Below are 14,954 nucleotides of genomic sequence, written 5' to 3'. Positions count from 1 at the left end.
GTTTCTCCAAACTCCCATGGAATATTATTCAGCCATAAAAAAGGAAATCTTGCAATTTTTTACAAAACAGGAGGACCTTGAGAGCATTATGGTAAGTGAAATAAGTCAGACAGAGACAGACAAGTACTGTTGGATCTCATTTATATGTGAGATTAAAAAAAAAAACCTGAGTTTGCAGATATAGAGAACAGATTGATTATTGCCAGAGAAGGGTGATGGAGTGGGCAAAATGGGTGAAGAAAATCAAAGGTACGAATTACGAGTTATTAAAAAAATAAGTCCTGGGGATGTAATTAATGTACACTGTGGTGACCATAGTTAATAATATTGTATTGCATATTTCAAAGTTGCCCAAAGAGTAAATCTTAAAATTTTTCACAAGAAAAATACATTTTGTAACTATATATGGAGACAGATGTTAACTAGACTTATTGTGGTGATCATTTTGCAATATACACAACTATCAAATCATTATGTTATATATCTGAAACCAATAAAATGTTGTATGTCAATTATAATCTCAATATTTAAAAAAAGAAGACTCTAGTATCCTCTGGTTATCTTTCAATTGCTTTTGCATAATCATGCCAGCTTCATGTATTCTAGGAACGGTATAATTGTCCAGGAAGTATTGCTTGAAGATATCAGAAATCTCAAAAGAATGGCCACTAGTAGCATCAGAGTCTCAGCTCTGTCACTTCCCAGCTGTTTGACCTTGAGCAAGAACCTTTACCTCTATGAGCTTTGGTATCCTCATTTCTAAAATGTACTTAATGTCTTTCCTACCACCCACAGTTGTTGTAAGGATTGAAGTGTAATAGCATATTATCAGGATTAGCAATTTTATGCTGCAAGTAAACTCTCTATTTTATAGGCCACTAAGGTTGTGTCCTACGACTGGTGTCTTCTCAGTGCCTATGAGGAGTATCTTCTGAAATCCCCCTTTGACAGGAACAGAGTTCAGATGCCACACTCAAGGGTGGTGCAGGCTCAAGGTGGAGGAGAGAAAGTGTCCAGGTCGAGTCAGGGTTATGTGTATAGCACCAAATCTCAGAAGGGGAGACTTGAACACTAAGTACTCAAATCTTAAAATTGGAACTCAAGACTGATCAATTTTTTCCTTTTCTCTCCCCCTCCTTTTTTCTCTTTTCTTCTCTTGTCATTTCAGGTGCATGATGACTGCAGGAGACGGTTTTCCAAGGAATGCTGCTTTGGAAGTCATCGAACATCAGTCATTCCTCCCACTGCCCTAAGCGACCCTAAAGGAGATGGTGAGTAGCTAAACTTTAACCTCAGAAATAACACTGGAGAGGGAGAGAAGGTAAAAAGAATTGGGAAGAGGACTGTGGTTAAATTATTCTACTTGACCAGTCAAACATTCAAACATTTCTGGGGAGTAGGAATGTGCATATGTGTAGAAACAGTTCATGTCTCTTTAGACCTTTGGGGTGGTAAATGTTGATGTTTACGGCATGTACGTATGCAGGCATGTTCTCTGTAGCCTCTGTCACAATTGTTTCTGAACGATTAGGATTTCAGCTTTTTCACAATTTCCAGATACTAGATAATCCATGAAATAAGTTTGTTTGCATTTAGGTGGTTAAGGAAGACCTGCATGAAGACCCAGGTTATATTCCTTTTAAAAATAAAACTAACACCAAGGTTGTCCCCAAATCTGAAACTAACATGATCATTGGCCCAACATACTCCATTGATGTTTTGTCAATTCCTGGGCATCAGTGATTTATTAAGAACTCTATTTAAAAGGTATTTGAAAGCTTCAAAATGATCCAAGATTTGGGCATTGTCAGAGCTTATAGTTATTTTGGATAGTGCTGTAATATGACAATTGACAAATTAAGGTAACATATGCTAAGTGCCAAAGGAGTGGTAGAGACACTTGGAGATAAGAAAATGTTAGGAATGTCAACTAATTGTAGGGCACAGAAAGGATGTAGTAATGAAATCAATACAGTAAGAGTAAACATTGTACAGATTCATCTATCAAGAGGTCTAGACACCTCTAACATCAAGAGATGTTCGAACAGAGAAAGCAGGGGTAAAGAAGAGGGATGTTTTGTTTAGTTCTGTGTTTGTTTTTAAGAATAGGTGAGACATGAGGAAGCATAGTGTAAGAGGAAAAGCAAGGGCCATGCAACCATGAGTTTAGTCAGTTACTAGCTAGGTGCACTTGGGTAAGTCACTTAAATTCGCTGAGCTATCTCTTTCCTCATCTGTAAATGGGAATGATACTGTATATTGTGATGATAAGTGATAATACGTAAAGGGCCTAAATATCCAGAAATGGCCCCAAAAGGACCACAAAACTAAATCCCAATTCTTCTAGCCTAATGAAAACTGTAGATTCCCACAGGGATAATTTGCTCTTTAGCACTTATTAATGATGTCTTTTTTAGTTCACCTCTCCTTCCCTATTTTTCTTTGCTTCTTCTGAGAGGCTCTCCTTTCTACCACTGAGTTGTTCATTTGCTTCTCCATTACTCATTAAAGAAGATGATCTTTCAAGATCAAAATCATATCACAGCTAAAAAGACCTAACCTATTTTAACAACACTACCAAGTTTAGAAATCTAATATATTTACCAACTGACATGCTACTATTTCATTAATCCAGTAAAGAGATACACTGCCCATTAATTTCAGTTTGTGTATGGTTAGTTTTATTCTGTATGTGGTCAATTTCACTTACTGGAAGAAAGTTCCAACCCTTCCCAAATGTTTAATGTATATTTCACTAATATGTTAATTTATCCATCTCTGACATGTGGGAAGTGATTAGTGAACCAACATTTCTTTGACTTAACTATTATTCCTATATTGATGCTTGCTGCCTACTTCATTGCCAAGAAAGAGTCTGCATTAGCTGGGAGCAAAGAAAGGAAAAGAAAGGTTTATAGTTTCCTTGGTCAGAGAATGGAAGGAGACAAAGGTTCCTGTAGCCATTTACAACACAGTCTTAGAATGAGACATAACACATGTGCCTATGTGTGCACATATATGTACATATACTCAGAGCCACTGTAGTCTCTTCCAGTTTATTTTCCAACCCTAACAGATGTAGACATTGGTACATGAAATGAGCCATTCACACAGGCTTCTTTAGGCAAGCATACTCATATGTCCCATAATAATAGGCACAAACAAAAAGCTAACATTACTCAAGGATGCATGTATATATTATTTTCAGATCTACTCAAATATTTCTCCAAATATTTCTCACATATTAGAGTTGCCTACCAGATAGTTGACTATAGAGGTGCTGAGATTGATGAGCCGGTAAATAAGAGTGTTCAATTGGGTAGAAGGAAGGGACTTGGAGAGAGATCAAGTTCATAGAAGAGGAAAAGCAGCAAACTAGTCAGCTGAGCAAACTCAGGCTGCTAATGAAAGTCAATCTAGTCTTGAATCTAAAACTTTGCTCACCTCCACAGGGACCTGGGGAAAATGTCTTTGAGAAGACTGAAGAATATCTGCCTTAGCATCTCACAAATCACCCCAAATAGGTGTTAAGGGGCTGCCACTTATCCTTTGTGATTGGCCCAACAGAATCTGTGCTTCCTGTCCTTGTAGAAGATTTTTTTGTTTTGTTCGTTTTTTTTCTATCCTACATCACTTCTTATTCTTGTTATAGATTGTCAATTAATGGCATTACAACTTTCTTTTGCTTTCTACCAATAACATAATATTATTGCTTAGAAACACCTGGGCTAAGCCATTCTGTGTGTAGTGGCTTATCTAATTCCCCATGAGATAGATTTTAGCCTTTCCTCCTATCACTTGCAATCTTGATTCAATTGAATCTCACTCTTGAAAACCCTTATTTCTATCATATATTATTTGGCCTGTGATTTCTTAGAACTGTCTTCTAAGACCTCCCTATTTTTTGACTCTTCCTGGCTTTTCGGCCTAGGCAAATATGTTGTTTAATGGATAGGTTTCCTGTTTGGAAGTCCTACTTCATCTTCGAGATGGTAAGTTCCTTAAAAATGATCTGGTCCAACCCCTCTGGCCAGGCTAGGGAATCCCTTCCCCAGCCTCCAAGGTGGAGGCATTCAGCTGATGACTTCCTGAGGAAGTGCTTGCCATTGCTAAATAGCACTCATTCATTCATTCATTCATTCAATAAACAGACTAATTTCTGAGAATGCTTTCTAATTACCCTTTTTTCCTATCCAGTCTGCTTGGTAAATTCCTTCTCTCATTTTATAGGACAAGAACAAAATCAAACATTATCTCTTATTTGAAGGCTTCTGTAATTGGCCCTCCTCACTTTCCCAGATTACTTTCTTTGCTGTAAACCTGGAACCAATATCTCAGAGCACCTAGCATGCTATATTATATAGTCCATCGCACATCTGTCACCCAGGCCAGACTGAATTCTCTGTCCCTAGAACTTCACTCAGACCTGGGTACAAGGTATAGGCACAGACAAGATTGTTACATGAATCCATTAATATATTTATGGAATACTGCCTACATGTAAGGCTCAGTGACAAGCAATTTAGAGAATAAGAGATGACTAAGACAGCATCTCTGATTCATATGTAAGCAAAAGAGTATAGTGCAGTGGTTGTCAAATGTAAGAATGCATCAGAATAATCTGAAAGGCTTATTAAAATACAGATTTCTAGGCCCTACCCTCAGAGCTTTTGATTCAGTAGATCTGAGTAGGGCACAAGAACTTGCATTTCTAACAAGTCCCCAGATGTTGCTGATACTACATTCTTGGGAGCACATTCCATCATTTACTAACTATGTGAGGCTCAAGTTACTTAACATCTCTGTGCTTCATCTGCCATATGTTTTCTGACAATAGAGAAAAATAGTTGTACTCAGGTGCATTATGAGGGTTAAATGACTAAACATTTGTAAAGGAGGATTTTAAAATTCAGGAAGGGAAACAGTAGGCCAACCTTATGCTAATTTAACATCCTTATGTGGTATGAAGCAAACAAATTTGGGAGGGACTTTTAGCCCCCTGATTTGGGGCACTGTGGTTATATTAATGTAGTTCAAAAAAACATGCTTTTTCTAAAAGGCTCTTTCAGGCTGTTGACTCATCTGGACCTTAAAGTCAACTAAATCCCCTAAGCCCTTTTCATTCTTGACACTATCAAGCCAAGTTCCTATTGTCCTGTTCTGCTGAAATTTATGTCCTTGAGCCTAAAGGCCAAGCTTCAAATTTATCCCTTTTCATCTTGTTGACATTGACCCATCTTCCTGCTGAGGTCATTTTTCAATCTTGATTCACACATCCAGTAGATCTCTCTCTAATTTTGTATAGTTCAAAGTTGGCAAGGTAGCTTTCTGTGTTTTCATGTGAATTGATTAAAATTATTAACTAATACAAGACACTCTCTTATAATTAACATCAACCTATTCAAAATCAACCAGTGAGCACGATTATTTACCTGGTTATGAATCTGCCTAACATTGCTACATTTCAACCCACAACACCAACCGTTTTTGTCACCTTGTTCACAAGATTCTCTTGACAAAGTTGGCCTTGGTCAAATTCAGATGTCCTCTGACTATATAGGAAATGTTAAATGAGGCTGCCCTTGTATTCTCCTGGGAATGACTTCCTGCCAGCACAGCTTCCCTCTGTCTTCCCATCTGTGACCAAATTAGGTTTGACACTGAAGTTCAAGTTGCCTTAATTATATAATTTTCTCTTTATCTAGCAGCTTTCCATCCCCACCCAGAATTATTTTATTAGTTATTACAAATTGATTCTATTGTACATATAGAGAAATAAGCATTCAAAGAAGTTAAGATGTTTGCTCTAGGTTAGTGAATAAACCTGGGGGGGGGCAACCAGATGTGGCACACGGCTACATTATCTTGTAGAATTACATTGCAGAAGGCAGCCCATGCTCCAAGATGTCAAATAGATCTATAAATAATTTCAGTTATACCCTCCAGGCTATTTATCTTACAGATAGCATTATTATAATTATTTTTCCTAATTCTAAATTTAATTCTTGACTAGTTAATATATCCACATGTATCAAATATTTTTAATAGAAACACACATATACACATATTTAGTAAAAAGTCTTTCTGCTATCCTTTCTCTGATCTTCTCAATCTCCTACAGCCACATCCCATCTCCACTCACAGTTAACTACTTTCATTACTTTATTGAATACTTTCATGTATATACTAGTAAATATAAATATATATTCTTATCCCTCCTCTTATCCACGAGAGCAAAGACTGCTTCTATCTTGTCCACCACTGTATTCTCAGAACATAACAAGGACAGGCACAGAAAATGTCCTCAATACATATTTGTTGAGTAAATGAATTAATATGTCTTAACTACCATGAGTTAACATATTACCTTTTCTTTAAAAAATGTTGAAAATGGTGGTACTACTTTTGCATAATATGTTCAGGGAGAGGAACTACTTTTAAGCTATGCTACTGAAGGTACATAGCAGATTCTCCTTAGCTGTGAGTCCTGGCAAGCCCTGGAAATTTGGTGCATGACTGCTTAGCTGGCTTAGAAACTGGCCCATAGAGGAAGACTGCTTTAGATTTTTCCAGGCAAAAGGGCCATAAAATCTGCTCAAGTCAGCAGTCTTCCTTCAGGTTCCCTTTCACCCAGGCTATAACAAATGAGACAGCTCAACCTAACCCCTGGCCCACACCAGTCAGGAGCAAGCCACATGCCTTTTGCTTTTTGCATTTATTTTTGCTGCGTCATCCCTGGAAAGCCACAAGTTCACAGGTTTGGATGCTCACAATTTGTCTAGCATCTCCTAGGGGACCATTGCTCTCTGCCTCTCTCTCTGCCAATAGGATCTAAAGCTCAACACGAACTAGCAGGCTATGGCAATTTAGACTGCCATAACTACACTTCTCTATGGGGAACTTCAGTGTTGGAAATTATTAAAAGACTCTTTCCTGTTTAGATAATTTCCCTATAGTCTTGTTTCCCCTGAAAGTTGGTTTGATAACTTGTATTGCTCTGTCAGAGCCTTAGAGGACTGATTAAAGCTCCCTGCTTCAACCCATATTGATGTTCTATCATTAGCTCTTGGCTAAAAGGCAGCCTTTCCTCCCATCTCTCCTGAACTGGTATCTTCTCACTGTGAGAACCAAGCTGTCCCAGGCAGAGAGAGGACTATTTGGTATGCTGATCCTCCTCCTGGGCCCTCAACCTTCTCTTTACTCAGTTTCCCCTCAGTATTTTATTAATCCTTGGTTGTGGCACCGATTTCTTTATTCCTTGTGTTCCAACATACTCTTGTGTATGAGCCTGTCTCCCCAGCCTGAGGGCAAGGGCTATATTCCTAGCAGTATCTAGCATGATGATTAGAATATAGTAGTTGCTCAGCAAATGTTGCTTGCCTGGCCACAGCTGGGCAAAGACTGGTTTTTTCTTTTATTGTTGTTTGTTTTTCAATGAGAGCAACTTAGGATTTATACTGATTTCCGATTTGTTCCTCTATCTCAGGAGTCTAGAGAATAAGAAAACTCTGGGAGATACTGTATATGTCTATTTCTTTGATTGTGGTGATGGTATCATGGGTGTTTGCATATGTCAAAACTCATTAAATTGTACACATTAATATGTGCAGTTCTTTGTATATCAATTATACCTCAATAAAACTGTTTTATTTTAAAAATCATTGCAAAACTTGATGTTAAGTCATGTCTTGTTTTTATTTCAATGGCTCTGGTCTTTTTTCCTTCTTTTTCTTTTTATTTTATGCATCTATCAGGCCAATTAGTAGTATCTTCAGACTTCTGGAATCTTGATTGGTCATCAGCCTGTTCATGCCCCCTTCTCATCTTCATCAACTCCAAAAGTGGCGATCACCAAGGGATTGTCTTCCTCCGAAAATTTAAGCAATACCTTAACCCGTCTCAAGTGTTTGACCTGGTGAAGGGTGGACCTGAAGCCGGGTAAGCATGGGGTAAGGCATATAGGGGGTATATAGAAGGGACTGTGCCTTCTATACATTCTAGACTAGGGTAGGCTTTCTTGAATTAGTTCTAATACCTGAGCAGGAAAGATCCATTTTCTCAAGTCAAAACACAGACACATAAATCCAGAATATTTTGGATTGGCTGGTTGGAGGGCTTTTAGCCCTCTCCCAGAAATTCTTTCAAGCCCATGTTCTTCTCTCAGATTTGTTCCACCTTTTTTGGTTAGAAGAGGTATAGCTATGTCTCCTGACCCCAGAGGAGGAGGCAAATGAATATTGCTATTCACTTTTCCTGTCACTCGCTCATTCTTTTTCCTGGAGTCAAATAGATATATCTCTACTACAGGGACAACTGACTGTTCAGTCCTGGTTTCTATCAGCCCACTGACCACCATGCAAGGCAAAATTCCTAGACCTCAGCAAGTAGCTTTTGCTAGGTACTAGTAGCTTTCAGAGCAAGGTTAGGCACAGAATAGTGTGGGTTGAGGCAATGTCTGATCTCAAGGACTGCCTGTGAGAGCATTGCCTATGATATTCGGTACACAGAGAGATAGGGACTAAGGGACAAAAGGCAAGTAGCCTAGTAGTAGGGTGCAGAAGCAGCAGCCCTTGGGCCTGGAACATTGTAGGAAAGAATTGTAAAACCCAGAAGTTCATGAAATGACTCCCTTTTCTCCCTTTCCTTCCAGGCTGTCCATGTTCAAGAACTTTGCTCGCTTTCGCATTGTAGTTTGTGGTGGAGATGGCAGTGTGAGCTGGGTGTTATCTCTGATTGATGCCTTTGGATTACATGAAAGGGTGAGTTTCTAGCTGACTTGATTTAGCCATTCTAGAGAGACTGGGATTTGGAGCTTCTCATCCCAAGAAGTCCCTGGTCTTCACTCTCCTTGTCTGTAAAATACATGTTTTCCACTGGTTTCCTACTCATCCTGACTAGTAGATTCCCAATATAAGCCTGCTCACCTAGACTGTTTTCTGGTTTTCTATCTGTGGAAGGAGAAATGAGGGAGTTAGCAGGGAAAAATTGAGTGTTCTATTCCTCAACCTCCAAAGTGAATAATTGAAGAGGAGGAGAACAAGCAAAAAAGAAGTGGCCTCAGGCAATGTTCAGCCCCTAATTTCCTACCCCTCCTAAGTCAATTGATTCTCTTCCCTGAGTTTCAAGAGTAGTAGAAACTTTCCTCTCTCTCACCCTCCTTTCTCTAAGCTGCTCTCTGCAGTTCTGAATCCAGCAGCTTTGTCTCTGGAGGCACCTGGCTTCTTTGGCCCAGCCTAGATAGAAATCTGTGGCTATATTTCTATTGTATAAACATGGCTATAAATATTGATATATTCCAGCAACTTTTCCCTTTACTAAGTAGGTTCTGTATGGCCAGGAGTGGGGCCTAACTCCCTAGGGAAAATTTCACTTCAAATATCTTCCTATCACACTTCCTAGAATCAGAAGTCCTTTATTGCCACTAGCTTTGAGACCACAATCTTTCCCAAAGAGCATCATCTGGGTCCTTTTATAAGTGAATATTGGTAGGACTGTCTGAAAAGGGTGCCTGGTTTTGTTCTTGCAGTGTCAGCTGGCAGTCATCCCTCTTGGAACCGGCAATGATCTGGCCCGTGTCCTAGGCTGGGGTGCATTCTGGAACAAAAACAAGTCACCTCTGAACATCCTCAACAGAGTGGAGCAGGCTAGTGTGAGGATCCTAGACAGGTGAGTAGCTGAAAGATCAGGCAATTGTGCCTCTTCTAGTTGCAAACCAGTTACTCCTAGTTATATTATCTCAATCAGGAACGCTCTAACCTTCTTCATGGTGTTTCTGGCTTCAGTGCAGGGCAGTTTGGGTGGGGCAGGGGCCTTGACTATTAGGAAGCCAGGGTCTAGCATGTATCCTTTGAATGTCAATAAAGTATCTCATCAACTTAAAATATCCTAGAGCAGGAGCCCCATGGGTAAATTTAAAGGGTTCTGTGAACCTTCTTCAAATTGCATAGTCAATTATCTATGTAAGCATATTTTTCCTGAGGAGTTTTCATCTTTCTATTCTATTCTAAAATGTTATAAAAACTAGTTTGTAGCTTCATCAGGTTCTCAAAGAAACTAAAAAAATGAGGATTCATAAACAATTGACCTAGATTTCTCTGCTCTAGAGAAGAGGGATTGTGATCTATCTTCTGAGAAGAAAGACTTCCTATGCTAAGGCATAGTATTTGATTTATGACTGCCCATAAGGATATTCTGGGGAGCTTTCTCAAGATACTAAGCTCCATCCTACCACAAAGATTACTATTCAGTAGGTCTTGAGTAAGGCCCTGGTATATGTATTTTATAAAAGCACCTCAGATGATCTTGATAGCTACCTCTGGTTGAGAAGCACTGCTCTCTGAGAACCTTGTAGTGGAATTCCTTTCATCATACTGTCCTAGAGAAGTCATGAAGCAGTGTCCCCTCTTGTGGTATACCTTGAGATCAGGTGACCTGAGATAGCTTTGCCATCCCTAAAATCCATCTCTACCCAACACATAAACATTTTGACCTCTTTTTTAGCATGTGAAGCACTGATGCCAACCTGTGATGAAACAGAGTCCTAAATGTCTGTCTTTGAACTTAATTTCAGATGGAGTGTGATGATCCGTGAGACTCCCAGACAAACCCCATTGCTAAGAGGACAAACTGAAATGGATGTACCCCGATTTGAGGTAATTACTGCCAGGTGTAATTCAGGCCAACATCTTTATTATACAGTGAAATAATAGACAAAAATTCAGAGAGAAGTATTTGTATTGTCCATGAGCTAGATGAGGATGAGATTATTGAAAACTGGGAACATGTCAATCAGTAGCTATTTATCAAAAACTGTGTTAGGTATTGGGGATATAATTCATTTGGCCATTTACTTATTCATTCATTCAAAATATTTATGGAAAATATTTATGGATTAACTACTATGTGTGAGATACTGTTCTAGTAGCTGTTCTTACATGCTAGTTGGTAAAGAAGAATGACTTTATCCATGCTGTCATGAAGCTCATATCTAGTTGCAGTGGTAGAAAAATGGTTTTTATAATGTAGTATGAGTGTTAGTATATATAAGTAAGTAGTGTGTGTAGGAATACCCAGCAGGTGAATCTAACCTAGTCTGGGAGAAATCAGGGAGAGCTTCTCAGAATAAACTCCCTTTCAGAAGAGATTTAAGGACCAGAAGGAGTTAACCAGGATAGTGAGAAAGAAGAGGCATGTTCCAGACAGATGGAACAGTTTGTGTTGTTCCAAAAGCAAGAGAGAGCATGGAATATTCACAGAACTGAAACACATTCATAATGGCTGAGACATAGGGGCCAAGGAGGGGATAATCAGGGAGAATAACTAAAGACGAGGCTGGAGAATTAATCAGGGGCCAGGCCAGGAAGAATCTGCTAAACAATGGTAGGAAGCTTGAACTTTTATCCTAAGAGCAATGGGAATTATATAAGGGTTTCTTTAAATCTTATTATAAAAATTTTCAAAGATACGGGAAATTTTAAATGGTAGATTGTACCATTAATATTTTACTATACTTCATCACAAATCTATCCATCTATTTATTCTGCTATTTAATAGAAAGGTTTTATGCAGGGGAGTTCCATGGCATGTGGAGAAAGAATAAAGACTAGAGACAAAGAGAAAAGATGGGAGATGCTGTAATTGTCTAGGCAAAAGATGATGATTTGGATCAGTGAAATAGTAGTAACAGGGATAAGGAGAAGTGGGCATATTTAAGACATATTAAAGAGATAGAATCATCAGGACTTGGTGGATGCTTAAATGTAAGGGGTGATGGAGAAGGAGTATAAGTTGTAGTTAAGAGTACAGATTCAAGAGCCAGACGACCTGGAATTGAATTCTGACTCTGCCACTTATCAGCTCCCCCTTTTCCTGGGTCTCAGTTTTCTGTTCTGTGAAATGGGGATAATAATAATTCTTATTTCAGGGTTGTTATAAAGACTACATAAAAAAGTATATATACACACACACACACACACACACACACACACACACACACACACATACATACACACACTACATAAAAAGTATATATATATATATATGCATGTGTATATATATATATGTATATATATATATATATATATATATATATATATATGCATATATACTACACACACATATATATGTAAGAGAGAGAGAGAGAGAGAGGCTGGCATAGCATGAACTATATAAGTGGAGGCTATTATTATTATTACTATTACTATTACTATTATTATTACTAATATTATAAGAGGTGACATTCTGGTATTGGAAAGATGTGGGTTCAAATCCCAGATATATTGCTTACTAGCTTTGTAATATTAGATTGTTTATTTGAAACAAACATTACCACCTTTATATGAGTTTTTGGGTATCGATTTAAATGAGAGGAAATAATATACATGTCTTATTTTTAGAATGAACACAAATCTAAGATTATCTATGGGGATCTTCAACAAGAATTCTTTGATTATGATTATTTCAGGAGAGGTAGTTTAGTTGATGGTAAAGAGCCAGTAGGAAAAATTGAGGGGATGAAGATGGGCAGCACACTATGTCTCAGTGTGAAGGTTCCAGAGCTGATCACTCCTTTTCCCCCTAGGCTGCTGCTATCCAACACTTAGAATCTGCAAGCACTGAGCTGAGCAAAATCCTGAAGGCCAAGTACCCCACAGAGATGATCATCGCAACTAGGTCAATCTTTCTTTAGCTCTTTACTTTTGGGATGTTTTTGCCCCTCATGGGCTGTTCCTCGGTTAGAGATGGGGCTCATTTTGATAGCTTGGGGTATTGAGGCCAAGGAAAGTACACTAAGTCCTCACTTGACATCATCAATAGGTTCTTAGAACAATGGTAAAAAATGTACAATGAAATCAATTATACCATAAGCTAATTGATATAAACAAGAGCTAAGTTCCTACAGCATCTTATTGACATTATAACAAAATGACATTGAACAAAAAAATGTTATTCGAGAGCCTCCTGTATATGTTTATTTTCTGAAATCAAATTTCTTCCAACTCGAACCTCCTGGATAGTTTAGGGAACAAAATGAGATTGGGGTAAGGACTCCTGCTACTCCAAAAAGACAAAATTGCAAGCCAGAAATTTGGAAGAAGGGGAGGACTTCTGGTCAAGATGGCAGAGTAGGTAAATGCTGTGCTTGCCTCCTCCCATGACCACATTAAAATTATAACTAAGCTACAGAACAACCATCATTGAGAATTGCCTGAAGTCTAGTTGAGCAGAAGTCCTAAAATTAAGAGTGTACAGAAGAAGCCACCTCGAGACCAGTAGGAGGGGTAGAGACACAGAACAGGGAGATTCCACACCAGTAGGTGTGGCAGTTAAGAAATGGGAGGGATATCTCAGCTGCAGAGGACCCTTGAGGAGCAAGGGTCCCAGCCTCACACCGGTTCCCCAGCCCAGGGTTCCAGTGTCAGGAAGAGAAGTCCCCACAACTTCTGGCTGTGAAAACCAGCAGAGATTATGGCTGAGTGAGACAAAGGGCCACTGGAGTCACAGACATTCCTCTTAAGGGGCCTGTATGCGGACTTACTCGCTGACTGACTCACTTGTTCTGATATCCAGCCCCGGGGGCAGCAGCTCCAGAGGTGCCAGGGACATACAGGGATGAACTAAGTTGTTTGGCTTTGGGAAAAGGGATTAAGGGGAAGCTTTCTCCCAGACAGAAGGGCTAGCAGAGGCTATGATTCCTTTGTTGAGCTCTCTCTGACCAGCTCGTAGACTTAGGCAGCCACCATCTCTGAGTCTCTATCAATCAGGCCAATACTTGTCACCCTGCCCTGGTGATTCCCTCAGATCCTGCCCCACCCAACTTGCATGACCACCCAAGCCACTTCTAGTGGCTTTTCTATTAAATGACCCGCCTTGGCTCATGCTGTGGATTTTCCTAAAATTTCATAAAGGTTCAACAAACTTAAACAAGCAGCATCTGGCCTCAGCATGTCCCATACCTCTTGGTGAGCAGCTCAAGCTTAGCACTAGTGGCAGGCAGCTTTGAATCATGATTTGGCCTCTTGAGGCACATCCAAGCCCAGTGTGGGTGGCAGACATCTGTGGATTGCTTGGTGGCTCATGCCAGGTGGCTCTGGGCAGGGCCTAGGCTGCAGTTGAACTTGGCCTGTGGGAGGGCTCCTCCAGGAGGCCCTGGCCTGCATGTCCAGTGGCCGGCTTCAGTTTGAGCCAGAGCACCACCCAGGGTCACATCTGAGGACAACACACCCAAAGGCCAGACTGGGCAGGCACAAGAGCCCCGTTAAAATGAATCTTGCTCCATAGGGTCAGCTCCTGCACAACAACTCCTCCATTGTAGTCATGGCCAGTCCTCACAATCAATCAGCCCAAGGGTCAGTCTCTCACACTGACCTGCAAAGAGCAACCAAGGCTCAATTACAACAGGAGAGCACGCACAACCCATACAAAGCACACTCTTGGAACACCTGGCCCAGGTGACCAGGGAAGACTGTGCCACTGGGCCCCACAGCATACCTACTACATGAGGCCACTCAATTAAGACCGAGAGACATATCAGCTCTACTAATATATAGAAATAAACACAGGAAGGTAGCCAAAATGGGGAGACAAAGAAACATTTCCCAAATGAAAGAACCAAACAAAGCTCCAGGAAAAAATAAAACTAAACAAAATGGAGACAAGCAATCTACCAGATGCAGAGTTCAAAACACTGGTTATAAGGATGCTCAATGAACTTAGGGAAAGAGTAGATGAACTGAGGAAGAACTTTAACAAAGAGACAGAAAACATAAAAAAAGAACTAGTCAGATGAAGACTACAATAACTGAAATGAAGAATACATCAGGAGGAATCAGTAGTAGATTAGATGAGCAGAGGATCAAATCAGTGATTTAGAAAAGAAGGTAACAGAAAATATCCAATCAGAACATCAAAAAAAAAAAATCCAAAAAAAATGAGGATAGTTTAAGGGGGCCTCT

At 39.6% G+C, this 14,954-nt stretch overlaps 1 protein-coding gene across 1 annotated transcript in view; it reads left to right on the top strand.

The window, feature by feature from the left end:
* Positions 1 to 14,954, top strand: part of DGKK (diacylglycerol kinase kappa) — a 100,283-nt gene that overhangs the window by 63,772 nt on the left and 21,557 nt on the right. The window contains 6 exon segments of the mRNA XM_039874873.1: positions 1,169 to 1,271; positions 7,755 to 7,938; positions 8,651 to 8,759; positions 9,527 to 9,666; positions 10,571 to 10,652; positions 12,581 to 12,672. Of these exon segments, the coding sequence (XP_039730807.1) occupies positions 1,169 to 1,271; positions 7,755 to 7,938; positions 8,651 to 8,759; positions 9,527 to 9,666; positions 10,571 to 10,652; positions 12,581 to 12,672 (710 nt within the window).

This window comes from Pteropus medius, unplaced genomic scaffold, assembly GCF_902729225.1.
Source record: "Pteropus medius unplaced genomic scaffold, Ma_sr-lr_union100, whole genome shotgun sequence".
NCBI lineage: Eukaryota > Metazoa > Chordata > Mammalia > Chiroptera > Pteropodidae > Pteropus > Pteropus medius.
This window is presented reverse-complemented; position numbering and strand designations above follow the sequence as displayed.